Consider the following 26,665-nt stretch of genomic DNA (forward strand, 5'->3'; position numbering starts at 1 on the left):
GTTGTTGGTGGAGCTCTCTGCTATACGTCCACCCGATCCGCCATCTTGTTTGTTCTCTCATTATGAGTAATTTTTTAAAGATTGCTTTTCAATGTATTCATTTATTCATCCAACAACAAATTGTATACTTTGCTAACCTGTGCACTGTTTTAGGTAACACCAGTTAATAAAAGTGACTTGATCTTCTACACACATGAAGGCACCTAAATTATAAGTTAATATGATAATTTAATTCTTAGGCTATGGACCACTTTCTAGTAGGACTGAGGCTACTAAAATGACTGACTCTGATAACAAGGTGATTTCTTTTGCACCTGGAAGGAAATAGCATTTGGGGAACTGTTAACTAGAAAAGGGGATTCTAAATAGTAGCTTTTTGTTCAGAATTCCTCCATCAATTTGTAAGTCAACTGGCACTCGTCATTTTAAATTTATTGGAGGCCAGTGTAGTTAAGAGGAATCTAAAGGGTAGTGTAAGCAATAAACAGAAGCCTTGTACCAATATAATATGTAGTGGAAAAGAGGATTGGGAGACCTATGAACACTGCCTAAAAGAAAAAAATATATAAAATTAAAGGAGCATAGAGACATATTGAACACAATTTTGGACAAAAGTAAATGTTGCTTCAAATATATCTTTTGATGTCAGAAAGTAAAGTACAGAACTATTTGCATGGAGAGCGGAAGGAAAATGCCAAATGGAATTATAGGACTAGGCTAACAATATTTGGGTTTGCTTATGCAAATTTTTATCTTTCTTTAAAACAATTAGGCGGTATCTGAGTCAGAAAACAGGCAATTTGAAATTCTTAGATGAGAAGAGGATAGAGAAAAGCAAGAAAACAATAAAAATAAAGGTAATATTTTAGGGAGCTAGGCTGAAAGCAGAGAATATAAAAAACATGTTTACCTGTGCTTTATTGACTGTGCAAAGGCTTTCAATTGTGTGGATCATGACAAGCTATGGACAACATTGCAAAGTATGAATGTTCCGGAACACTTAATTGTGTTCATGAGGAATCTGTACCTGGACCAAGAGGCAGTTGTTCGAACAGAACATGGGAACACTGACTGGTTTAAAATTAAGAAAGGTGTGCAACAGGGTTGTATTCTCTCACCATACTTATTCAACCTGCATGCTGAGCAACTAATCTGAGAAGTTGGGTTATATGAAGAAAAACGTGGCATCAGGATTGGAGGAAGACTCATTAACAACCTGCAATATGCAGATGATACAACCTTGCTTGCTGAAAGTGTAGAGAACTTAAATACTTACTGATGAAGATCAAAGACCATAGTCTTCTGGTAAAGACCATTGCATCTCAAGGTAAAAAAAAAAACAAAAATCCTCACCACTGGACCAATAAAAAACTTTTTTATAACTGAGAAATGATTGAAGTTGTCAAGGACTTCATTCTTCTTGGATCAATTATCAACACTCATGGACAGCAGTCAAGAAATCCAACGAGGTATTCCATTAGGGAAATCTGCTGCACAGGACCCTTTTCAAGTTTTGAAGAGCAAAGATGTCAGCTTGAGGACTAAGGTGCACCTGACCCAAGCCATGGTGTTTTCAATAACCTCATATGCATGCGAAAGCTAGAGAGTGAATATGGAAGATCTTAGAAGAATTGAAGCCTTTTAGTTATGGTGTTGGAGGAGAATATTGAAAGTGCCATAGGCTGCCAAAAGAACCAATAGATTTGTGTTGGATGAAGAACAGCCAGAGTGATCCTTGGAGGCCAGGATGACCAATATTGTCAGGAGGGACCAGTACTGGAGAAGGATATCATGTTCAGTAAGGTGGAGGGTCAGAGAAAAAGAGGAAGACCCCCAGTGAGATGGATTGGCAAAGTGGCAGCATCAACGGGCTCAAGTGTGGCAACAATTGTGAGGTTAGCCTAGTATTGGCGGTGTTCCATTCTGTTGTGCATAGGGTCACTATGAGTTGGTATAGACTTGATGGCACCTAACAACAACAATAACAGCAACATGCTATAGAGTCAGGTACATAAATTGGTATACAGAAAACAAATTAAATTCACAGTTCACATCCAAACTTTACCAGCTTAGTACAGTTATTTTAGGTTCCATCAAAGTTATATTTAAGAAGATGTTTCCTTTCTCACTTTCATTCTGTGAAAGCATGTAGGTTACACATGACTTCCTTAAGAACACAAAATAATACTTTCAGTAAAAAATATTTTTGACAGTGCATTTTTATTACTTGGATCAAAGATTTTCAACTAGTGAGACATGTCAGAATTACCTGGAGTGTTTTGCCAACAAACACATACCTGCTGAGAACATTTCCACAGACATTTGAATAGTTTATGATACTTTCAGAAATATACCAAATATTATCACTCTTGTTTCTTAAAGTCATCCATCCCTGTCTTGAATTATAAATAGACAAATTATAATTGACACATTAAAACAAAATGTAAATAAAAACATTGTGATATTAGAAGTGACATGCAAGAACTTGTGTGCTAAGTTGGCCTCCAACAGGAAAGTTTTATCTTCACTCATGTGGATGGACTATTTAAAAAAAACAAAACAAAACAAAAAACGAGAAATGATGGGAATGAAAATAATGGTACTGAAAAAAACACACCAAAAAATGCTATAGTCTTGTTAAGTGCTGTCAAGTTGATTCTGACTCATAGTGATCCTGTAAGGGTTTCTAAGGAGCAGCTGGTGGGTTTGAACTGTCGACCTTGTGGTTAACAGTTCAGTGCTTATCCTATAGAGCCATACCAGCAGTCTGCAACACTATACTGGATCCAGTGAAAATCCTGTCCACAAAGGGGCTCTCAAGATTGAACTGTGTTTTTCACCAGTCTCACTTCTCACTCTGAGCTCTTCCTGAACAACTGGTTTTCTCCTATGGCTTCCATTTTCTTGGTCAGTCTAAGGACATGAACATATTAGTTGGAAGGATAATGTGCAGTTGTGTATCACTGTGACATGGAAGATGATACACGAACCAAGACAGCTTTTATTATTGGATAGATTGCTAGAATAGTAAAGCTAGTTTTCAACTAGTACAGACTCTCCCACTTACCACAAATTAGCTTCTAAAATCTCTGTGATAAGCTTTATGATGCATAAACTGTAGAGGCTCCATGTATTTATATGACATGTAAGTTATAGAATTATTTGGACTAGAACACCTTTGTGCTTAACTACTAACCTAAAGGTTGGTAGTTTGACCCAACCAAAAGTGCCACAGAAGAAAAGTCAGGCTACATACTTCCATAATGGAGTCCTGGTGTGGTGCTGTAGGATAAGTCCTGGATTGTCAGCAACAAGGTCAGACCCACAATCTTCTCCTTGGGAACACTATATGGGGTTGCCATGAGTTGGAACTAACTCAATGGCATTTAACAATAACAGCAATGATGATTTTAGATACAAAAGCAAATAAAAAATTTGTATGTTAAATTGACCTCTATGAATTAATTAACAGTTAATGAATTCTTGTGGATTTCTTTGAGTTGAGCAACTCCAAAAGCTTTTTCAATGTAATGGCTAGACGTCAAACAGCAACTATTAAAAAATCAAAACAAAGTACACACACACACGCACCAAATTTGAAATTTCAAACAAAATCTCACCTCAACAGAAAATTTAAATAGCTGTTTTTTTTTTTGTTTGTTTTTTATTTTATTTTATTTCTTGTAGTGAATCTTAGCAGAAGCTAGAGAATAAAATATGGCTCGAGGAAGGCACTGCTATAAGGGTTAAGTTAAGGACACATATAAAGAGAAACTTTCTAGAGATCCAACTGGTTTCCTTATTGGCCTTTTTATTTCAAGTTAATTCTAATATTTACAAAAATTGAGAAAATAGCCTAATACTTTTACTTTCTTCATCAATTTCAACTCATCGCTAAATGTATTTCACCTATATTCCTACCCAGATCTCCTCCTAGATTATTATGAAGCAAATAGCAGATGTATTATTATATCCATAAATATTTCGATATCCATCTTTTTAAAAAGTAAGGAATCTCTAAAGTAAAACTGCAATACCATTTGTCTTAACTAACAAGTAGTGCTTTATGAAGAGTATCATGAGTGGATGTGTTCAACAACAGAAATTTATTCTCTCGCAGTTTGCTGTTGTTAAGCACCATTGAGCTGGTTCTGACTCATAGCAGTCTTGTATAGAGTTTCCAAGGAATGGCTGGTGGGTTTGAACCACTGACTTAGTGTTTAACCGTTTTTATTCTACAGTGCCATACTAGGATTCCTCTCATAGCCTGGTGGTGGTAGGTGCTGTTGAGTTGGTTCCAATTCATACCAAACCTGTATAGGGTTTCTGGGGGTTGAACTGTTGACCTTTTGGTTAACAGTACAGTGCTTATCCTACAGTGCCACACCAGGACTCTTCTCATAGCTTAGGAAGCTAGAAGTTCAAATTCAGGGTGCCAGCTCTAGGAGAAGTCTTCCTCTCTTTGTTGGCTCTGGCGAAAGGTCCTTGTCACCTTTTAGCATCTGTTGACCCAAATTCTTTGGAGATCTCCAACAAACGCTGGAGCTAGCAATTTCACAGTGCAGGAACCTCAGGCCCGAAGGACACATTCTACTCCTGGCTCTTCTTTCTTGGGTGTAGTAGGTTCCGCTGAGTTCTCCTTGCCTGTTTAATCTCTTCTACATCTCAAAATGTTGTTGTTGTTAAGTGCCATTGAGCCAATTCCAACCCATAGCAACCCCGTATAGTGTTTCCAAGGAGCAGCTAGTGCACTTGAACCACTGACCTTGCAGTTCAAATGACTTAGCAGTCTGACGCATTAGCCCACAGCACCACACCAGGACTCCATATCTCAAAATTGATTGACTCAAAATACAACTTAATCTAGTATATTGCATCTGGCCTCATTAACGTCATGGGAGTGAGGATTTACAATGCATAGGATAACTACATCAGAGCAGAGCTGATCCCATTAAATCACATCATCAGGTTGAATATATTACATTAGACCTCCTCATGGGGAATTACTAAGTCTTAACTGCTAAACCACTAAGAATCCTGACATAGTTAAGTTGAAACAAAACCTTAACTATTACAGCATCATTATACCTAATATCATCACATGTCCATTTGTTATTCAAATTTTATCTATGATCTTGAATATTTTTTCTTTATAATTTGTTTTTTGAATTATTTCTCATATAAGACCTATCTGTTAGTCCCCTTTCTGTATTTTGTCATATGTTGTCAAGTTGATTCCAACTCATGACAAGCCTGTACTGCAGAGTAGAGCTGCCTCATCGTTTCCTAGTTGTAATCTTTAAGGTAGGTGCTGTAAGATAAGCACTAGACCACAAGGTCAGTTTGAACCACAAGGTTGGCATTTCAAACTCACCGGCTGCTCCTCAGAAAACCTATACAAGGTTGCTATGAGTTGGAACAGACTCAAAAGCACTTAACAACAACAAAAACAGCAAACTTCATAAAGTTGTTATAAGTCAAAATCAACTTGACAGCAATGGGTTTGATTTTTACTGGAGGGAGTCCTGGTGACACAATGGTTAAGTGCTCAGCTGCTAACTGAAAGGTTAGGAGTTCAAACCCACCAGTGACACAATGAGAGACAAGACCTGGAGATCTGCTCCTTTCTATAACATTACACCTTAGGAAACTATGGGTCAGCTCGCCTCTGTCCTACAAGGCCACTATGAGTTAGAAATCACTTGATGGTCCACAACAACATCAGTCTTTACTGGAGCAGATTACCATCTTTACTCCTTTTGAGCTACTGGTTGACTCGAACCAATGACCTTTTGGTTAACATCCGAGCATTTAACCCTTGCCACTACAAGAGCGCCTTTCTCTATCTCTGGTTCTAATATGTTCCTTATTAATAATTTGTAGAAAACCCAAATATTGTGTCTTAAAGCATTTCCTAAGTATTTAGATTTTGTGCCCAAAGATTTAATACAATTCTGTCTCTTGGATTTTTTGAAATGTAAGTTATATCAAATTTGTTTCCACTATAGAATTTACAGTATTTATGAAAAGATGATGCCTACTAATATATTTCTTTAATTATCTCACTTCTCAGTCAAGATTTTTATAGGAGCTGGTTCAAAAATTAATATGACAAAATAATCAAACTCAGAGTGCCTATAATCTAAAATGGGAATTAAACATTGATATAATTAGCTATATAATGAAGAGCAAAATATGATATACTTTAAGAGTATTACATAGTGTAAGCTTTTGTATCAGTATTATTAAAGTAATACATTTTTGAATTTTTCATTAAACATAAAGGTGTTGTGGAGAGGGCAGAAGTGGGACAGTTTCATCTCTGGAACACAATTTGATAGACAGACTTGGAGATTCCTTTTAGCTCTGAACTGAGGGTGATGGTGAGCCATATGGTACAGTTCATGTGACCTTGCAATTTGCATGCAAACTCATGAAATTTGCTTTAAGCTATACTTGAGCAAATCTACACAATATTAAGGAGGTAAAGGTAGACACATAGCATTTCAGCTAAATTGAATTGTTTCTGAATTGTCAATAATTGTACAAATAATGAAAATAGATGATTTATCCACATGTTTTACTTTCTTTCTCAAGCAAAACCAAACCAAACCTTTACCAGTGATAGTCACTTGAAGGAAATAATTCCAAATCTGGGCAGTATGCCTTTAACAATTATCAACACAGAACAAAACAAAACCCACTGTCAGCGAGTTGATTTTTGATGCCTAGGTAGTCTGTATAATATTTCAGAGATTGTGCATCTTCACAAGAGCAAACAGCTTTATCTTTCTTCCATGGATGGTGGGTTTGAATGGCTGACTAAGCATTTAGGAGTCCAGTGTTTAACCTATATTACCACTGTTGTTGTTAAGTACTGTCGAGTCGATTCTGACCCATAGCGACCCTGTATAGGGTTTCCAAGGAGCAGCTGGTGAGCTTGAACCACTGACCTTGCAGTTCAAACGACTTTGCAGTCTGACGCATTAGCCCACAGTGCCACACCATTACCACTAGGGCTCCTTTTATTAAATATGTTATTGTTGTTAAGTGCCGTCAAGTCAGTTCTGAATCATAGCGATCCTGTGAATGGTTTTGGAGGACTTGCTGGTGAGTTTGAACTGCTGACCTTGTGTTTCAAACAGACCTTGTGGCCCAGTGCATTATCATACAACACCATACCAAGACTCCTTATAAAATATACTATGCACTTATTTTTATATTCTTGAATGTGATACTTTTGGATTTTTTTCAAGTTGTTGTTAAGTGTCAATGAGTCAGTTTGACTCATAACAACCCTTTGCACAACAGAACAAAGCACTGCCTGCTCCTGTGCCAACCTCACAGTTATTGTTGTGCTTAAGCCCACTGCTGCTGCCACTGTGCCAATCCATCGCATTAGTGAACTTCCTCTTTTTCATTGACCCTCCACTTTACCAAACATGATGTCCTTCTCCAAGGACTGGTCCCTTCTGATAATAAATCCGAAGTACGAGAGATGTAGTGTCACCATCCTAGTTTCTAAGGAGCACTCTGTACTTCTTTCAATGCAGTTTAGTTTGTTCTTCTGTCAGTCCATAGAACTTTTAATATTCGTGTCCAACACCAAAACTCAAATGCATTGGTTATTCTATGGTTTTCCTTATTCATTGTCCAACTATCACATGCATTAAAAATACCATGGCTTGGGTCAGGCACACTTTAGTTCTCAAACTGATATCTCTGCTCTTCAACATTTTAACAGGTCTTGTGCAGCAGATTTGCCTAATGCAATATGTCATTTGATCTCTTGACTGCTGCTTCCATGGTTGTTGATCATGGAGCCATGTAAAATGAAACCATTGACAACTTCAACCGTTTCTCCATTTATCATGATGTTATTTATTGGTTCAGTGGTGAGGATTTTTGTTTTCTTTAGATTGAGGTGTAACCCATACTGGTGTTTGATCTTCAAGTAAGTATTTTAAGTCCTCACTTTCAGCAATCAGGGTAGTATCAGCTGTATATCACAGGTTTGCTACTGAGTCTTCCTATAATCCTGATGCCACATTTTTCTTCATATAATCCAGCTTCTCAGATTATTTGCTCTGTATGCAGATTGAATACGTATGGTAAAAGATTACAACCTTGGCACACACCTTTCCTGGTTTTAAACCATTCAATATTCCCTTGGTCTATTCAAATGCCTGCCTCTTGCTCTATGTACAGATTTCTCAAGAACACAATGAAGTGTTCTGGAATATCCATTGCTTGTAATGTAATCCATAGTTTATTGTGATCTACACAGCAAAAATCTTTCTTTCTGGTATTCCTGCTTTCTGCCAAGGTTCATCTGACCTCAGCAATGATATCCCTTATTTTACTCCCTCATCTAAATCTGATTTGAACCTCTGGAAGTTTCCTCCCAATATACTATTGCAGCTGTTTTTGAATTATCTCCAGCAAAATTTTACTTGCAAGTGATATTGATGATATTGTCAATAAACTCCAGATTCTGTAGGATCACCTCTCTTTGGAATAGCCATAAATATGGAGTTTATTCCAATCAGTTGGCCAGATAGCTGCTTTCTAAATTTCTTGGAACAGATGAGTAAGCACCTCCAGTGTTACATCAGTTTGTTGAAAGATTTCAACTTGTATTCCATCAATTCCTGGTGCCTTGTTCTTTGCCAATGCCTTCAGTGCTCCTTGGACTTCTTCCTTCAGTACCATTGGCTCTTGATCATATGATACCTCTTGAAATAGTTGAACACCAACTATTTCTTTTTGGTACATTGGCTGTGTATTCCTTCCATCTTCTTTTTATGTTTTCTGCATCACTCAATATTTTTCCCACAAAAATATATTTTTTTGAGTAGTTGCACTTTGTATTTGTATTCTGATAAGATCTATGAATTTTTTTTTTTTTTTTTTTTTTTTTTTAGGCACAGACAGCACACATTGTCCTGGAAGATGGAACTAAGATGAAAGGTTACTCCTTTGGACATCCATCCTCAGTTGCTGGTGAAGTAGTGTTTAATACTGGCCTGGGAGGGTGAGTAATGCTTCTATCCTAATATTTCATTCTTCTTCTCTAAGTAAAGAACTTACTCAAGGTGTGATCTTTAAATCCACTCACCCCCTCCCCCAATAATAAAGCTGCATGCTGTCCTGACATTGTGTGGTGCATAGTGTGTGGACTGCTGCAGCCTTCCTTGGAGGAAGCATAGACAGACGTTCCTTGTTGCTAGATGAAAGAGATCATGGTCACTCTGTTGGTTCTCCGAAAAAACAAAACAAACATTAATTCTAACAATATGTGTTGAGCAGGCACAGTTATATGGGCCTGACTTCTTAAGGAGATGTAGGGATTTGGTGAGAGGGAGAAGTGTGGTTGGGGTAGGATAAATAGCACTCTCTAGTGCTATTTGCATTCCATTGTTAAAGAACCCATAGTCTGTTTCCCATTGAGAAACATTGTACACCTAATTTGAAATACTATAAGGAGACAAGAATGGCCTGAGGTATATTTCAGAATTTTGCACAGTAGTAAGATAGTATCAAGAACAAATATATTCAGTGTCTCAAAATAATCAAGAAAAGAGCAGGTACATGGATCCAATTTTTTAAAGCTATTATTGTGAATTAAGTGATAGTTTACATGGGGGAACATTGCATTTGCACTCATCCTATTTTGTTTCATTGCCATGATTACAATCCCCTCTGTGCATTATCATCCAACAGGATTTACTTCTATTCCCTGTTTTTTTTTTTTTTTAAGATCCAATATTTTTAATATTTACAAATTATGAATCTATGTAGTATTTAAAACCTGTTATTATGTGTGTAACAATTAAGGCAAGATTTTCTATAGAAATCATGTATCTGGATGTACCTAGTCAGTTACTGTTTGTTCTTCTGGGAACCAGGAGTTTTGGTCTCAGTTGTAATGATAAGTCATTCTATGAAATTGGGAAAGTGAATTTCTCTAAGCCCTCCTTTTCCTATGTAAAAAGTGAGGTTGGTGGATTAGATTGTAATTTACAGCTGGGAATTCAAAAATTGAGACTTCCAAAATAGTAGATTAAGTGTTTCAAGAGGTTTCCATTAGAGAATCAACAGACTAAACATTCATAAATATTTGATACATTTTTTTTTTTTAGGAAACTTTTAAAGACAAGAGGCATTGAATGGATATTGAAGATACTAACTGACCAAAATTTTGTTATATTATTGACATACCTTTTCTTTAAACTCTTGGCTCTCTGTCTGAAGTGAAGACTATTAGATTTTTTTAAAATACTTCCACTGGTGAGAACATTACATTACAGTGTATGAAAGCTGTTTGCAAAGTTTCTTCTCACCAGGCAATTATTTAAGCTTTTAGACAGCACTAATTACTAGCTGTGTTAATATACCTGCCAACAAACAACTGTTTAATATAGATCAGGATGATGGAGGGCATGAGAGTTTTCTTTCTTGTGATAGATTACGGGTAATAAATCTTGTCACATCACAAAAGTCAAACAGGACCTGATGGATTAATTTGCTTCCAACACGGCAATTCTCTAAGACAAGCTATATTTATTCATTTGCTGGATAGAGTATTATGAGCACATTTTTAAAGGGAATGACCAGTTATTTTATGTAGAAAAAAAGAATGGGAAATAAAATTAAGTTAATTAAAGATTTTTTAAAATGTAAAAAATAATCATTTATAAGATTAGCCCGTAGACAGTTTCCCATTGAGAAGTACTTTCATTACATGAATCAGTAAGGTGTTTGGTGATTAAGGGAGTTATTTTGGTTTTCATCTTCAGGAAATATAAAACTTAGGAAAAAATAATAATCATTTCCTGAGAGGAGAGGCATTTGAGAAACGAGTCAATAGAGCCTGTGGATAAACACTATAGCACTTTTATCACTTTAGGGATACCTGAATAGAAAGACTAAGTATTGTATTGACAAAGTCAGTTCTGGGAGGAGCCAATCTAGATACAGTTGAAGAATTTATGTTGACTGCTGCCTGAGCTGAACTTCATTGGTTTCAATGTTGTCGATTCTGTCCCCCTCAGCACCTAAATTCATTTTCAGTAGTAATCCACAGGAAAGATGTAGCTTACCTCATTCTGCAGAAAGTGAACATGTAAGAGGAGAAAAAATTCAATTGAAATGCACCCCAGAGGACACAGGATAAATGTAGATGCTGCGGCTGTTGTTAAGTGTCATTGAGTTGGTTCTGACTCATAGCGACTCTGTATAGGGTTTCTGAGGAGCAACTGGTAGGTTTAAACCACCAGTCTTGCAGTTAGTAGTACAGTGTGTATCCTAAAGCATTAATTAATTTTTACTATAGCTATATTTTCTTTGTTTCAAGCTTTAAAAATAAAGCCCTCCTTCATTCCTTCTTTGTTCTACATATTTCTTGAAAACAAATAATTACTCAGAATATTCAGGGCTTTTTTGTGGGAAAAATTTTTTCTGAGTTGATAATAACTCTCAAGCTTGATATAGTATTTTCTAAAACTAAAAAAAAAAAAAAAAAGTTAGGCTTTCATAAAATTTGATTCTCTCATTTGAAATGTTGAATAAATTTTAATAAATATTATGCACCTGTTCAACCACCTACATCACAATCAGGATACTCGTCAGTATCCTAAAAGAGATGAAAAACTTCCTTTCTAATTTTTAGCAGTCAATATTTTGGTGACCATGGCAATTCACAACTGCAAATATTTCTTTCATTTTACAATATGTGTCTGAGAAGCTAGGGGAATCTTCAGGATTTCTGGAACCTTTAAATAGAGAAACTTTGGGGATTCTTTATTAGGGAATTAAAAAATAAAGAAACTGAGAGAATGAAAATTATATGGGAACATTCTCTAAGCATTTTTAGTTGGTTTTACTTTTTCCTCAGTCACATGGGTAAATGCCCTTATTATTCTACCATGACATTTCCTTAGATATGTTCAATTATAGGATTCTAACTTTATGAACTTTAATTTTCAAGGGTCCAATAACTCAGATCATACATATAGACTGTAGGTTCGTGTTTATGTAATTGTAAAAATACAATTTTTTGCATCTTTGCCTAGTTACCCTGAAGCTATTACTGATCCTGCATACAAGGGACAAATTCTTACAATGGTCAACCCCATTATTGGGAATGGTGGAGCCCCTGACACGACGGCACTGGATGAACTAGGACTGAAAAAATATTTAGAGTCTGATGGAATTAAGGTAATAACAGAGAACATTAACAGTCTCATTTTGGGAAGCATATAGTCGATTCCTTTTTAAGAATTAAGAAAGGCAAAGTTGAGCCTTCAATATTGTAATGTTGTTGTTGAGTGCTGTCGAGTCAGTTCCAACCCATAGCGACCCTGTATAGGGTTTCCAAGGAATGACTGGTGAGCTTGAACCACTGACCTTGCAGTTTAAACCGACTTTGCAGTCCAGTGCATTAACCCACAGCGCCACATCTCAATATTGTAATGGTGTTGTTGTTATGTGCCGTGGAGTCGGTTCTGATTCATAGTGACCCTGTACAGGGTTTCCGAGGCTGTAAAGCTTTACGGGAGCAGAAAGCCTCATCCTTCTTCCATGGAACAGCTGGTAGTTTCGAACTGCTGACCATGAGATTAGCATCCCGATTCATAACCAATATTGTAATACATACCATTAAATTCATGTTTTCAACCTCCTTCTGATGTATATGAGTATAATCTTTAATGCGACATTACTTTGACAGTCTTTTTTTTTTTGAATGCATTGCATTTGTTCTTAATGCACTGGATCAAGTTTGGTTCAATTTGGAAAAATATTGTCTTAAGTCTGAATAACAACAATGTTCTAGGAATGATTCGTGAGTCAGTCATCTTATAAAATTAGTTTGGCAATCAACTCTGTGTCTGTAATTTGTCTTTAATCTAATCTGTTTTAGGAGATGAATAAGCAATACTTTATATGACTATTCCCAAGTAAATACACTAAGTTTTCCTAGCCATGACAAATTGGGGAAACTCTTAGAAATGTGCATTATATAAACAATTTTGAAAATTTGTACTCCAAATTCCCTACTCTATTTTGTTTTCTTTTCTCCACCCTATTTTTTTTTTAAGTTTTTATTGTGAGTTGAGTTAAAGTTTACAGGGCAGATCATTAGTTTTACATTCAAGAAATCGTACACCTTGTTTCATTACAATGATTATAATCCCCGCCATGTACCATCATCAGTTAACAGTATTTGTCTCTATTCATTTAGCACTTTTTTAAAAAAAACACTGTGGCATAGATAACAATTTACACCACCAAAGGGCACATTCTGTAAATTGGCCTCCTGGTGGCCAACTTTCAGTCCCTCTCTTCCCATGAATCTAGAGTCCTCAGCTGCTTCCTCTCTCCATGTCATCATCTCTGTCTCCATCTTTGGTGTTGCTGCTTCTCTCGATAAGATCTCGCATTCTGCTTGTGCTCTTCTCCTTTGATGGTCCTATGGTCCTCTGTTTCTGGACTGTAAGATTAACTACTCCCCCGTTTTTGTTACAAAACTTCTACCTTTACAATTGTGACAGTTGTAATTAGTCAGGATAACAATTACTCACTATTGAATCATAAGAATCTTATCCGTATCTCTTTTTACCAGACCCATCTAGACAAGATGAAAACTATGCAGTGGGAACTATATCCCTCCCCGACCCCCACCGCCGGACACACACACACACTCTTAAACTAAAGTCCCTCTTGAAAAGTTGTAAGTCAGTCACTTTGTGCCTTTATTGTCCCCTCATTTTAGGTAGCCAGTGTCTAAGTTGCCCGTCCCTATCTGCCCCATGTATAGAGGGGATAGCATTGATACTAGATATGAAGACTCCTTCCCTCTCTGTTGGTATTTAGAGCTATTACCTCTGTGAGTATAGGTCAAATTCATCAAATGGTAGCAATTTACCCTCGTTTCCTTTATCAAAAATAGTTTGTGGGTTTTTTGTTTTCTTTAGTCTTCCTCTAGTCCAGTTTCTCCCCTCACTTTGTATCAGCTGGATACTTCACTTTCAGCTCTAGCCCTCTGTGGCTATGACCTTGTCCATGGGCTCAGGTGTCCCCAGGTCTCACTACCAACCAACACTTCCTCTTCTCTCTCTCATCTCCAGGTCAATGGGAGTCTATGGAACATGGTTGAATTTAGTCCATTTCTTCATTGCTGCCTGTCCTCCTTTTCCACTCACCAGTAGACCAATGTGGTCACCAGCAAGCTTACATGCCTGCTCATGTGCTCCCCTTACATGCCTGTTCATGTGCTCCATGTTTCTGTCTTAGAGGGGGGTTTGTCCTGAAGGAACTTGATTGCTTGCCTCACCACCCTATTTTTGACCATTTAGCTTAGCTCTCAGGATTTGACACTTTTTAAATCAAATGACTCAGTATACCCAACACCTAACCCAACCCAGAGTCATCGAGTTGATTCCAATTTAGAGTGACCCTATAGTACAGAGTAAGGAGCTCTGTTAGCATAGTGGTTACAGATTGGACTGTGAACTGCAAGGTCAGCAGTTCGAAACTACCAGCCGTTCCACAGGAGAAAGATGAGGCTTTCTGCTCTTGTAAAGATTTACAGCCTCGGAAACCCTGTACAGGGTCGCTATGAGTCAGAACCGACTCCAACAGCACATAACCAACCAACCATAGTACAGAGTAGACCTGCTTCTTCGGGTTGGTTTCTGAGGCTGTAAATCTTTAGGGGAGCAGACAGCTTCATCTTAGTTGGAGTGGTGGCTGGTGGGTTTGAAACACTGACTTTACGATTAACAATCCTACACCTAACACACTATGCCACTAGGGCTCCCTCCTGTAAACGTAGATTAAACAAATATATTTTATTCTTCATGTACATTAAACAACTAATTATTAAGTACATTACTAATACATTTCATGCCAAAAATTTGAGGTACCAAGCAGTCTACCTCAGTTTAGTTGTGTGGAATCCAGCAAGCCAGATAAGCTTGCTCCTCCACAGGATATGATTTTTAAGAGGAAATATGTATGAATTGTTGCTCGCCTTTCTTTCTTTGTTGTTGTTGTTGTTAAGTACCATCGAGTCGGTTCCGACCCATAGCGACCCTGCATAGGGTTTCCAAGGAGTGAATGGTGAGCTTGAACCGCCGACCTTGCAGTTCAAACGGCTTTGCAGTCTGGCGCATTAACCCACAACGCCACACCAGGACTCCTAAAAATGATTTGTTGTTGTTGTTAAGTGTCATCGAGTTGGTTCGGACCCATAGAGACCTTGTATAAGGTTTCCCAAGGAGCAGCTGGTGATCTTGAACTGCCAACTTTGTGGTTCAAACCAACTTTGCAGTCGAGTGCATTAACCCACAGCACCACACCAGGACTTACAGTGCCACTCTGGTGGTGGTTTTGTGCCGTGGAGTCGGTTCCAACTCATAACGACCCTGTACAGGGTTTCCAAGGAGTAAATCTTTACGGGAGCAGAAAGCCTCATCTTTCTCCCACGGAACAGCTGGTAGTTTCGAACTGCTGACCTTGTGGTCTGCAACCCGATTCATAACCACTAAGCTACCAGAGCATAAAAAAGGATTTACAAATATCTGGAGGGAGGCACAGCTTTAATTGCAATCCTTCCCCACCCCCTGCCTCTTATCTGAGGGTAAATCCTGAGCAATGTGGTTCTGCTCTTCATTGTTACTGCTGAGTTTAGGAAACAGATGAATTGGGGTATCATGCTCCTCATCTGGGGGCCTGTGTCAGAAGAAAAGTTGGGGTGCTATTCTTGTAGTATAGGGTTATGCCTAAGCATCCTACTTTATCTCACAGAGATTGACATAATTTGTTTTCATAACATATGGCAGTTTATAATTCAAACACCCCCTTCCTGAGCACCACCAAGCAGGTTCTATTGCAGTCACTGGATGAGGGATTTAGCTAAGGGTGGCCCTGCCCTTGGGTTGAGGGGGAAACAGCCCTGAATGTTATGATGTCATTCCTGCTGAAATCATCATTTCTTTCTTTAGGTCTCCAAAATTTTTAACCTTATATAAGTGGATGCAATAAAGTCTTTTAAAAAATGCAAATGACTTCTTAAGACAAGAATTGGATAATATTTTGTGATCACTCCTTAATATAACTGTTGGTCTTTCTAGATTTCAGGTTTGTTGGTCCTGAGTTACAGTAACGAGTACAACCACTGGCTGGCTACAAAGACTCTAGGGCAATGGCTACAGGAAGAGAAGGTGAGAAACATGATAAAGGACTGATGGATGGTGACCTTGGAAAATTGGGAGAGTGTCTGTAGATTTAAGAGGGCCAATCAGATGAGGCAGATTATGCAGTTTTTGAATCACAATTGATGAATACAGATGCTTTATGCTTTATGTTTGGAATCTCTTTTAGAGAGATGTTTTTTCTAATACAGGTTGAACTATCTGGACTCATCCTTTTTTAAACCTTGTTGTTGTGTGCTGTTGAGTCAGTTCGATTCATAGCAACCCTTATAGGGTTTTGGAGAGTAGCTGGTGGGTTTGAACTGCTGACCTTGCAGTTACCAATTCAGGGCTTATTTTACAGCACCACATCAGGGCTCAAAACTCAGAATTCTCATTTTAACCACTAGGTGACACTCTTACATGCTTAGTAGCATTTCTTAATCTGGTTAGACCTGACTGGAAGGCACCTAATGACAAAAGGGGATAGAGAAAGTTTTTGAACTTTGAAGCTAGTCAGTTGAACAATTTAAGGTTCCCCTGTCCTTTATCCAGGTTCTATTTATGTAACTTGCTTCGTGGGTTCTAGGGTGACTGTGTAGACCATGCAATCATTTCACACCATACTTTCTTCACCTTTAATTCTTATGAGTATAAACAAACCATGACTAAGTCTCCTTGGGCTAGTATTATGACTGTATGGCATTTAATTAGTTATAACCACATTTGAAATAATGAGCCAAATATTTATAAAAAATTATTTTGTACCCTTCAGATTTTAAGTATATTTTTCTGATCAAATAAGACGATTCTTTTGGTTTGAGCACTGGGAGTGCTTAACCTTCTATGTTTTATTTCTGCCTTTGCTTTTGTTGACTTACTGCTGAACCAGTAATAGACACGATGCTATTCTTAGAAAACTCTGCCTCTCTAATGAGCGTCTATGTGTCGGAGTTGAATGTTGCCTGCCTCTTCCTGTCAAATCAAAAAACCTTGATCTTGGCTCTCTAGTTCTCATTCTTTACAAATCTTAAAGAGAGAGGAAGGCGTCTGTAGCACATACTGGCCCATTACTATTTTCTCTGAAGCATTAGCTGAATTTACCTCCAGTATCAAGACAATTAATTCCTTTAATGGTCATTCAGGAGACTCCTTATTTTATTGTATTATTATTTTTAATGTTTCTTTTGTGTCATTTGTTGTTGTTTTTGTTAAGTGTAGTCGAGTAGGTTCCAACTCAAAGCTACCCTGTATAGTGTTCCCAAGGGGTGGCTGGTGAGTTTGAACCACCAACCTTGTAGTTTAAACTGACCGTGTGGTCCAGTGCTTTGTCCAACAATGCTGCACCAGGACTCTGTTGTATTATTTAGGGCACACAGTGTTATAGCTGCTCCATCTGAAATATAATTATTTTAGTATAACTCTAACCAGGAACAGATTATCCAATAAGCAATGTAAACATGGGTCTATAATGAACAATTTCACATCGTTTTACCACATCTTTGAGATATTGTTCACTACAGATTCATAAGTAAGCACAAACAAACCCATGTTTACCTTGATTACTGTGTACTCTATCCCTGTCAGAATCCCAAACTAGACCTACTGCCACTGAATCCATTCCAACTCATGTTGTTGTTAAGTGCTGTCGTGTTGGTTGTGACTCATAGCAACCCTGTATAGGGTTTCCAAAGAGTGGCTGGTGAACTTGAACTGCTGACCTTGTGGTTCAAGCCAACTTTACAGTACAGTGCATTAACCGGCACCACCACACTAACTCCATTCCAACTAATAGCGACCCTATAGGGTTTCTGAAACTGTAAATCTTTACTGTAGCAGACAGCCTCACCCTTCTTCCATGGAACTGCTGGTAGGTTTGAATTGCTGACCTTGCAGTTAGTAGTCCAATGCTTATTGCAAATTTCAAAAGAGGCTTTGATTCTGTAGGAAGTTACTGTGGTGTTGGGCGAGATGCCAGCTGTACCTAGAAATAGAATCTTTTATGTGGTGGTACATTGAAACTGCTCACTGCAGATTAGTAGATGGGCACAAGTAAGCCCAGGCCTCTCTTGCTTATTGGGTGAGTGATACTGAGTCTAACACATGCTCTCCTTATTGGTAAACCTTTCACTAATCTGAATCTTGTCACTTGATCTCAGAAGTACAGAGTGGGAAAGGCTCTAAGATGATAACTAGTTCAGTTGCTGCTGTTCCCAGGAAGGACAAAAACCTTCCTCAGAATCACTCAGGCGGCAGAGCAGCCATTAGAATCTGATTCTTAACCCGCTGCTCTTTCAATATATCACCTCTTTCTCCACCCAATCTCCTTAAAGAAACAGAAAGAAAATATTGATGGGGGTCTTAGTGATTAGTAGGATAGCAAGTTTCATTATTACATGACTACTCATGACCCTTTAGAGATACAGGAAGTCTCCGTGTTGCAAACAAGATCTATTCCTAACTCTGTCTTTAAGAATTTGTAGGGAGTTGGAACAAGTGCATAATGTTCTTATTTTAGCCTTACTTTAGTGTAAGAAAAGACCTATGATGGTACAATGGTTAAGCACTTGGCTGCTAACCGAAAGGTTGGCTTTTCCAACACACCAGACTGTGGCGCTGTAGCATTTGACCACAAGGTTGGTTTGAACCTCAAGGTTGGCAGTTCAAATTCACCAACTACTCCTCAGAAACCCTATACAGGGTCGCTATGAGTTGGAACCAATTTGACAGCACTTAACAAGAACAACAACAAGCCACTCCATAGAAGAAAGATGTCACAGTCTGAGTTTGTAAAGATCTACAGGCTTTAAAATTTTCTGGGCAGTTTGACCCTGTCCTATATGTGATTATCATGAGTCAGAAATGAAGAGTGTGAGCAAGGGTTGATTCAGTCATTTCAAAATGAGGGCAAATTTTCATAACCTTAAAGGACATGGTGCTGTAGGATAAGCACTGGTATGCTCATTGCAAGGTTGGAAGTTCACAACCACCAGCAGCTCCTTGACAACCCTATACAGGGTTGCTATGAATCAGATGGACTTGATGACAGTAAACAATGACAGCAACAGGAGTTGTGACTTATTTTCTAACCTAGGGAGTACTTGCATTTGTTGAGTGTCTATATAGACTAGGGACATTTGGTTCAACACAAGAATTTGCATATGCTTTACATATGATTGCTTATGACATTCACAGATCTCATTTCATATATATGTAGACTGTTGTGTCATTGAGTCAGTTCCAGTCCATAGCGACCCTGTATAGGGTTTCCTAGGAGTGGCTGGTGAGCTTGAACCAACTACTTTGAGGTTCAAATGGATTTTGCAGTCCAGTACATTAACCCATAGTATATATAAAGTTATTTAACATCCTTAATTAAAAGCAACAAAACTGCTGTAGTAGGAGATAGATGTTCCATTTTTTATTCCTAGTAAAGGCCTTGATATAAAGAGTTCTGTGCCCAAGTGTAGCAGCAATTTACCGTGTTCTGACAGCACTGTCACCCTGGGTCAAAGGCATGAAGGAGTGGGGAAATTATTTACTGCTCAAGAAGATAGATGAGGCTAAGTTTGTAACTTGAAAACAATATGCTGGATCTAATTTACTCCAATTTCACTGTCACTACAATTTTTTTCTTGTAGGTCCCTGCAATTTATGGAGTGGATACAAGAATGCTGACTAAAATAATTCGAGACAAGGTAAGGGCTCATCTTTAGCCAAATCTATGCTGCTTCACTGAACTCCTTTCTTCACCTGTGAATATGTTAAGAGTGACTCTGGAAAACAATGAGTCTGACCAGTTTCTGCTGTGCAGAGCTCTGTCATTTTGTTTCACTATTTCCTGTGTGATTCTCAAGACTAAATACTTGACTGGTATGTTCATTACTGGATGGACTGGAGATTAATTCTCCCAGCAGGATTTTATTGAATGTCCACTGTATCAATCACCTCCAAAGCAGTGAAATAAAATATATAGTCAAGACATTTGTAGTTCAGCTCATGTTACAGAACCTACTTTAGTAAAACAAGTGGAGAAGGTACCTGAGTGCGTAATATTTTTCCCTGAATTGAGTAACTATTTGCTGAAGAATGCAACCAAATGTACAACATTAGTGTTGCTATTTCTTGTTCGTCTTGAAGGTGTTATTTGTAAAATTAGTTAGTTATATGAGGGGGTTGAAAAAGTTCTGGGAAAATGAAATTAAATGATAATGCCATTTTTCCACACGTTTTTCAAATCCCTTTTTGTGAGTATGCCAAATGGACTTAGAATAAGTTCCTGAATGCTATTGTCTTTCTTGATATTGTACCAATGACCAAAGTGATAAGAGAAGACTTTTCCTTGGCTTTCATATCTTATGACTGTGACATCTGACTGCTCCTCTGAGAACATTTTTTCACCTTCTACTTGTTTCTTCTTGTTATAAGATGTTGACACAATTTTTATTTCCCCTTCAGATCCCAAATTAGAAAGAAACCTTTACTTCACAAGCATTAATTAAAATTTCCAAATACACCCAAAGTTTTCTTATTGAGTTATACTACATAAAAAATAATATCCCTGGTACAATTTGAAAGTACCACCATATATGAAATAAATGTATTACAAGAAGATCTGTTGTTGATTTCTTTTAAAAATATTTATTGATGCAAGATTTCTGTAAAGAGAAAGAAACAGCAGTGTTGAAAATAAGGGCATGGGCACATCTCATGGCCAAAAGTCAGATTTTATGAAACCATTCTACCCAACCAACTCTGCTTTCATTTCCTCCTCTAGGATTTTCGTGAGAGTAGATGCTAGCAAGAGTAGCATCTACTAAGTAGATTCCTAAGTAGATTATTGTATTTTCCTAGCCCAATGATGGGATGGATGCAGTAATCAACCATGAAATTACCTGGGTGACATTTGCAGGGAATAAAACTAGGAAATTTGATTAAAGTTGCAGGTTTGGAAGGTTGAATAGAATGTAGTCAGACCTAATAATCAAGGGAAACTCTTGACAAGACCACACTATATCCTTTTATCAAAGGCAGTTAAGTTTTCAATATATGGTTGAAATAGTCATATTGCCTATTATACATTAGTACTAGTGATACTGGCTCGTAGTTTAGAAATTTCACTTCTGTTAGTCTAAGGATGAAGAAGTGAGATTGTATTTCATTCAGTCTGCATTCAGAAAAAGTGAATAAGATGTAAGAATCAAATTCCAGAGTTGTTGCTATTAAGTGCTATAGAGTCGGTCCCGACTCATAGTGATACTGTATAGGGTTTCTGGGTGTTACATCCTTCTCTTGTGAACCTCCAATGTTAAGGAGTCATTATAAATATAATCAATGAGATCCTGTATCTGAGACTTGAGGTATAAGTATAGACCACCAGGATGTTTAGTGATCCACTATGGAGTCAAAAGATGAGTTCTAGTTAGGTTCCCCTGATTTGGAGACTGCAGCGGATTTTCACAATAGCAGTTAAATCACAATCGTGTCTGCATTGTGTGTTGGAACTTTTTACCCTCACTCCCTTGGCCACAAACAATTTCTCTACTAAGAAAAAAGACTAAGAGAGAAATAAAGACTTTCATCAATGCCCTTTAATGTAATAGTTTTCTAGGAGAAAGACAAATCAGATTGTTTTAACCTTTTTTCTTAATAAAATCTTGATTACTAAATATATATAGCATGCCAATTTCTTAAATTGATTGAAATAAACTAATTTTTATTTAGTTGCTAATGGTTATTATACTTATCTGTTAATAAGTAAATCTTAAAACACAGCTAATAAAAATAACCTTTAGTATGATTAAAATATTGTGTGCTGTCGAATCAGTTCCTACTCATAGCGACCCTGTATAGGGTTTCCAAGAGTTGCTGGTAGATTCAAACTGGCCAGTGTTTCTCCTATAGCCCCACACCAGGGCTCTTGATCAAAATCACAAGGCGTATCTGTGAAAACTTCAGAAGAGGTTAATTATTCTTTAATGTTCAGACACATAGGAAGACCTGGACATAAGAATGTCCAAAGCAGTAAATATATTCACTGTCACATCTCTAAATTTATGACATGTAGGATTTCACATTCTTTTTTGTGTGTGAATTCATTTTAGTATTATAATGGATTTCTGTTCCCCTTTTTATCCCCCCAATTTTCTTCCATTTAGACTTTTTTTCTTCTCAACAGATTGTTCACATCTCCCATGAAATCCCTTTTACCATATGCACTAAGGAATAGGTACTCTAGATGCCCCAGTATGAACCCACCTAGAATCTGGTGATCTGGATTCTGGTGCCTTTTGACATTGCCTACTTCGTACACCAGGCAACGGACACAGCACGAATGATTCTGATTGTGTGTCTCACAATGTACTGTGCAAATTACTTCCCCCTCCCATTGGGGAAGATGAAGATTTAGTGTTGATGATTATGAGTACTCACAAAGACATCTAAGTCTTAGAGCAGCTGTTTAAGTCCCTGTGAGTGTATCTTGTCAGCAACTTCATCATGGCACACTTTGAAATGTCTAATTTTTAATTTGCTAGGGTACCATGCTTGGGAAGATTGAATTTGAAGGTCAGTCTGTGAATTTTATGGATCCAAATAAGCAGAACTTGATTGCTGAGGTTTCAACTAAGGTGAGAGTTTTACTTCATATTTATTTACTATTTTCATTTTATTACCTTTGGATATACCATTCCTGCAATATCAAAATCTTCATTGAAACAGAAATAAAAATAGTTTCATAATAATTAAAAAACATATTACAAAATCAGTGCTTTTAATGTTAGCAACTTTTAATTACAAGAAAACCTTCATGCTCTGATCTAAAAGCCATTCACTTTTTTTCTTTGGTGGTTTGTTTCTCTCTCTCTCTCTTGTTCTTTCTTTTCCTTAGCTCAGTGCTTTAACAAAATCAAATAAAAGAGGAATTGAACTGTCAGGGGTGGGCATAGTAATGATTAGGAGTCAGAGCTAATGGTCTGCCAGAAAGCCAAAAGACTGAAACTGTATACAAACCTGACCCCGTAACCAAAATCTAGGGTCATTTTGTACAGGGAAAATACTCCTACACACTGAAGATTTATAGTTTGGTCCAAAAGCTAAAGTTCATAATGATGACTGTGTCACTCCAAAGTGAAATATGTAAAGTGTATATTTTCAAGGTTGTATAGAATACATTTTAGAAAGATGTCCATTGGATTTGATTTAATACTGCTAATGTAAATGCGACTCTCTAGGACTAAGATCTTTGGGGAATATAGATCCTGGTGGGGTTGGAAATAAGTAAACCACCATGCAACAAATCGTATGATACATGCTCTCCTTGGATTGTGCTCAGAAAACCACAAGGGTAGCTTTAGGGTAGCATTACAATGGGATAGTGAATCAGGGAAGGCTCTGCAGAAGAGGTAGGCTTGTTTTGAGACCTAAAGGACAGGTAGTAGCTAGGGGAATGAAGAGCTAGGTGAACTATGGTTCAGGCAGAAGGAATGTGTGTTGCTGAGAGCCATGATAGTGATTGTTGGTTGTGTGCTACCACGTTAATTCAGACTCCTAGCGGCTCTCTACAGGTGTTCCAAGGCTGTACATCTTTATAGAAGCAGAAACTCATCTTTCTTCCTTGGAGTGAGCTGAGATACTTTGTTGTTGTTGTTGTTGCTAAGTGCTGTTGAGTCGGTCCTGATTACAGTGACTCTGTCTAGGGTTTCCAAGAGTGTCTGATGAGTTTGAACTGACTACTTTGCAGTTCAGATCGACCTTATGGTCAAGTGCTTATTCTACAGCCAAATATGAAAAACATGATGTACTTGGAGAGCTAGGCATAGGGTGGTATGGCTGAACCGAAGGAGGGAGTCCCACATATTGATGAGTGTCCAATGGTGAGTCCACAGGGATTACCTGAGTCTAGATCTAGAGGATTTAAAGTCATTGGCAACAATACTAAAAACTATTGAGAACTTATTCTGTGTCATTTAGGAGCAAAGTATAACTAGATAAAAGAACAAGTAACCAGAAGGTTACTGCAGCTAACTAGAACAGAATGTAGGAAAGCCTGAACTCAGCAGTTTTTGTTGTTAAGTGTCTTCCATTCGTTCCAGTTCATAGCGACTCTATATAGGGTTTCTGAGACCTTTTTTTAAAAAAAATCTTTGAGGGAGCAGAAAGCTTTGTCTTTCTCCTATAGAATGGCTGGTTGGCTTAAACCACTGACCTTGTGATTTGCAGTCTGGTGCTCACGGAGCCACAGAACTCTCAGGAAACTCTATACAGGGCTGCTATAAGTAGGAACACACCCACCAGCACACAACCACTATCACCACCTCAGGGAGAATGGTGGTGGTGGGGTGGTTATGTGCTGGGGAGTTGGTTCTGATCCGGTACAGGGTTTCTGAGGCTATAAGTCTTTACAGGAGCAGAAAGCCTCATCTTTCTTCCTAGGAACAGATAGTAGTTTCAAACTGCTGACCTTGAGGTTAGCAGGTGGATTTGTAATCACTATGCTACCCAACCTCATTTCTCAAGAGATTTGTGTTGTTGTTAGGTGCCATCGAGTTGGTACTAACTCATAGTGACCTTATGCACAGCAGAACGAAACACTGCCTGATCTTGGGCCAACCTCAATATTGCCACGCTTGAGCCCATTGATGCTGCCACTTTGCCAATCCATCTCCCTTGGGGTCTTCCTCTTTTTCTCTGACCCTCCACCTTATAAAACATGATATCCTTCTCCAGTGACTGGTCCCTCCTGACAATATGTCCTAAGTATGAGAGATGAAGTTTGGCCATCCTGGACTCCAAGGAGCACTCTGGTTGCACTTCTTGCAACACAGATCTGTTGGTTCTTTTGGCAGCCCATGGCACTTTCAATATTCTCCTCCAACATCATAACTCAAAATCATCAATTCTTCTATGGGCTTCCTTATTCACTGTCCAGCTTTCGCATGCATATGAGGTTATTGAAAATACCATGGCTTGGGTCAGGTGCAGCTTAGTCCTCAAGCTGACATCTTTGCTCTTCAACACTTTAAAAAATTCCTGTGCAGCAGATTTTCCTAACACAATACGCCATTTGCTTTCTTGATGGCTGCTTCCATGAGTGTTGATAGTTGATCCAAGAAGAATGAAGTCCTTGACAACTACCAGAAAACATACACTAGCTATCTCTAGTATCTGCTGCTTAGTCAATATCTCATACTTTCTCCCAATATATTAGCAATAATAGTTCTTGTTAACCACAGTCATACTATCATGTAATAATACTCAATTACATGTATAATTGTTTTCCATAAGCAAAGTATGGATTCTTAACTCTCTAATCAGAAGTAGTATAACATATCCTGAGATATATGATGAATACATGGTAACATTGACTGGTTGCATCATGGATGGCATTCCCAATATGCCAGCACAGAACTCATTCAGGAGCCTTAGAAAGGATGCTTTCCCTTTCCCTACACCTGCTCCTCTGTGAAATGTTTATTTCACAAAACAGAATGACTGTGAAGAATAGCAACGCATCTACAAGAGTTCCAGCTATGAGATTATTTTTCAGTGAGCTTTTAAGTTTTTTACTAAAAGGTTATTTAAAGAGTAAAAGCAGCCTGATGCAGAGAAAACACACATATTGGTACTGGAAGAGAGATCAAACTGGCTCTGTTCACATGGACACAGGGGATGAAGACTTTGAATCTCTGGGAATCAGTACCTAGTCCTGACATTGATGCTGGGTAGGGACGTGCACTCGTAACACACTGAAACATAAAATATGGGTCATTAAAGAACGTAATTTTTTACTTATGAATGTAGTAATGTCTATATTTGGAATTTACCCCTGCCATTTGTAATATTGGAGTCCAGGTGTGGCGCTGTGGGTTAATGTGTTGGACTGCGAAGTTGGTTTGAATTGCAATGTTGGCAGTTCAAGCTCACCAGTCGCTCCTCAGAAACACTATACAAGGTCTCTATGAATCAGAAATGACTCAAAGGCACTTAACAACCACATTTGCCATATCACCTCTGATTTTTAGTTTTCAATTTTGTAGACTCAAATTTTCCCTTTATTTGTTTCTACATATTTTCCCATGAAGACATGGAATTCTAGAGATTTATTATTACTTTCCCTTATTAGAATGATAAAATTTTATAATCGAGAACAAAATTAGGCATCTAGGTTAGTAGTTTTCAATTGTGAGGTACATTTTCCTGGAAAATAATTCTGTGGTCATATTAGATTGAAAAATGCTGTACAATGTATTCTTCTCTTGGAGAGTTCTAATGCAAATTAATTATATTCAAGTGTCTGTGAAGTTTTCACTTCTGTCATTCTTTGTGGAGAGTTTATGGTGCATTTGTGGAGAGATCAGCATAGCGAATCAAGGGAAAGATTATAATGGTAAAGATTTGGTCTATATTTTAATGCCAGTTTAATTAAATGATTTTATTATAACTGTAATGTCTATTTATATCAGGGGGAT

General features: G+C 37.8%; 1 protein-coding gene across 1 annotated transcript in view; it reads left to right on the top strand.

Moving 5' to 3' along the window:
• CPS1 (carbamoyl-phosphate synthase 1, mitochondrial) overlaps positions 1-26,665 on the top strand; it is a 165,038-nt gene that overhangs the window by 21,939 nt on the left and 116,434 nt on the right. Inside the window, exons 2-6 of the mRNA XM_006872744.1 lie at positions 8,925-9,034; positions 12,075-12,219; positions 16,137-16,226; positions 19,838-19,894; positions 22,733-22,825. Coding sequence (XP_006872806.1) covers positions 8,925-9,034; positions 12,075-12,219; positions 16,137-16,226; positions 19,838-19,894; positions 22,733-22,825 — 495 coding nt within the window. The remainder of the gene's footprint in view (positions 1-8,924; positions 9,035-12,074; positions 12,220-16,136; positions 16,227-19,837; positions 19,895-22,732; positions 22,826-26,665) is intronic.

This window comes from Chrysochloris asiatica, unplaced genomic scaffold, assembly GCF_000296735.1.
Source record: "Chrysochloris asiatica unplaced genomic scaffold, ChrAsi1.0 scaffold00212, whole genome shotgun sequence".
Lineage (NCBI taxonomy): Eukaryota > Metazoa > Chordata > Mammalia > Afrosoricida > Chrysochloridae > Chrysochloris > Chrysochloris asiatica.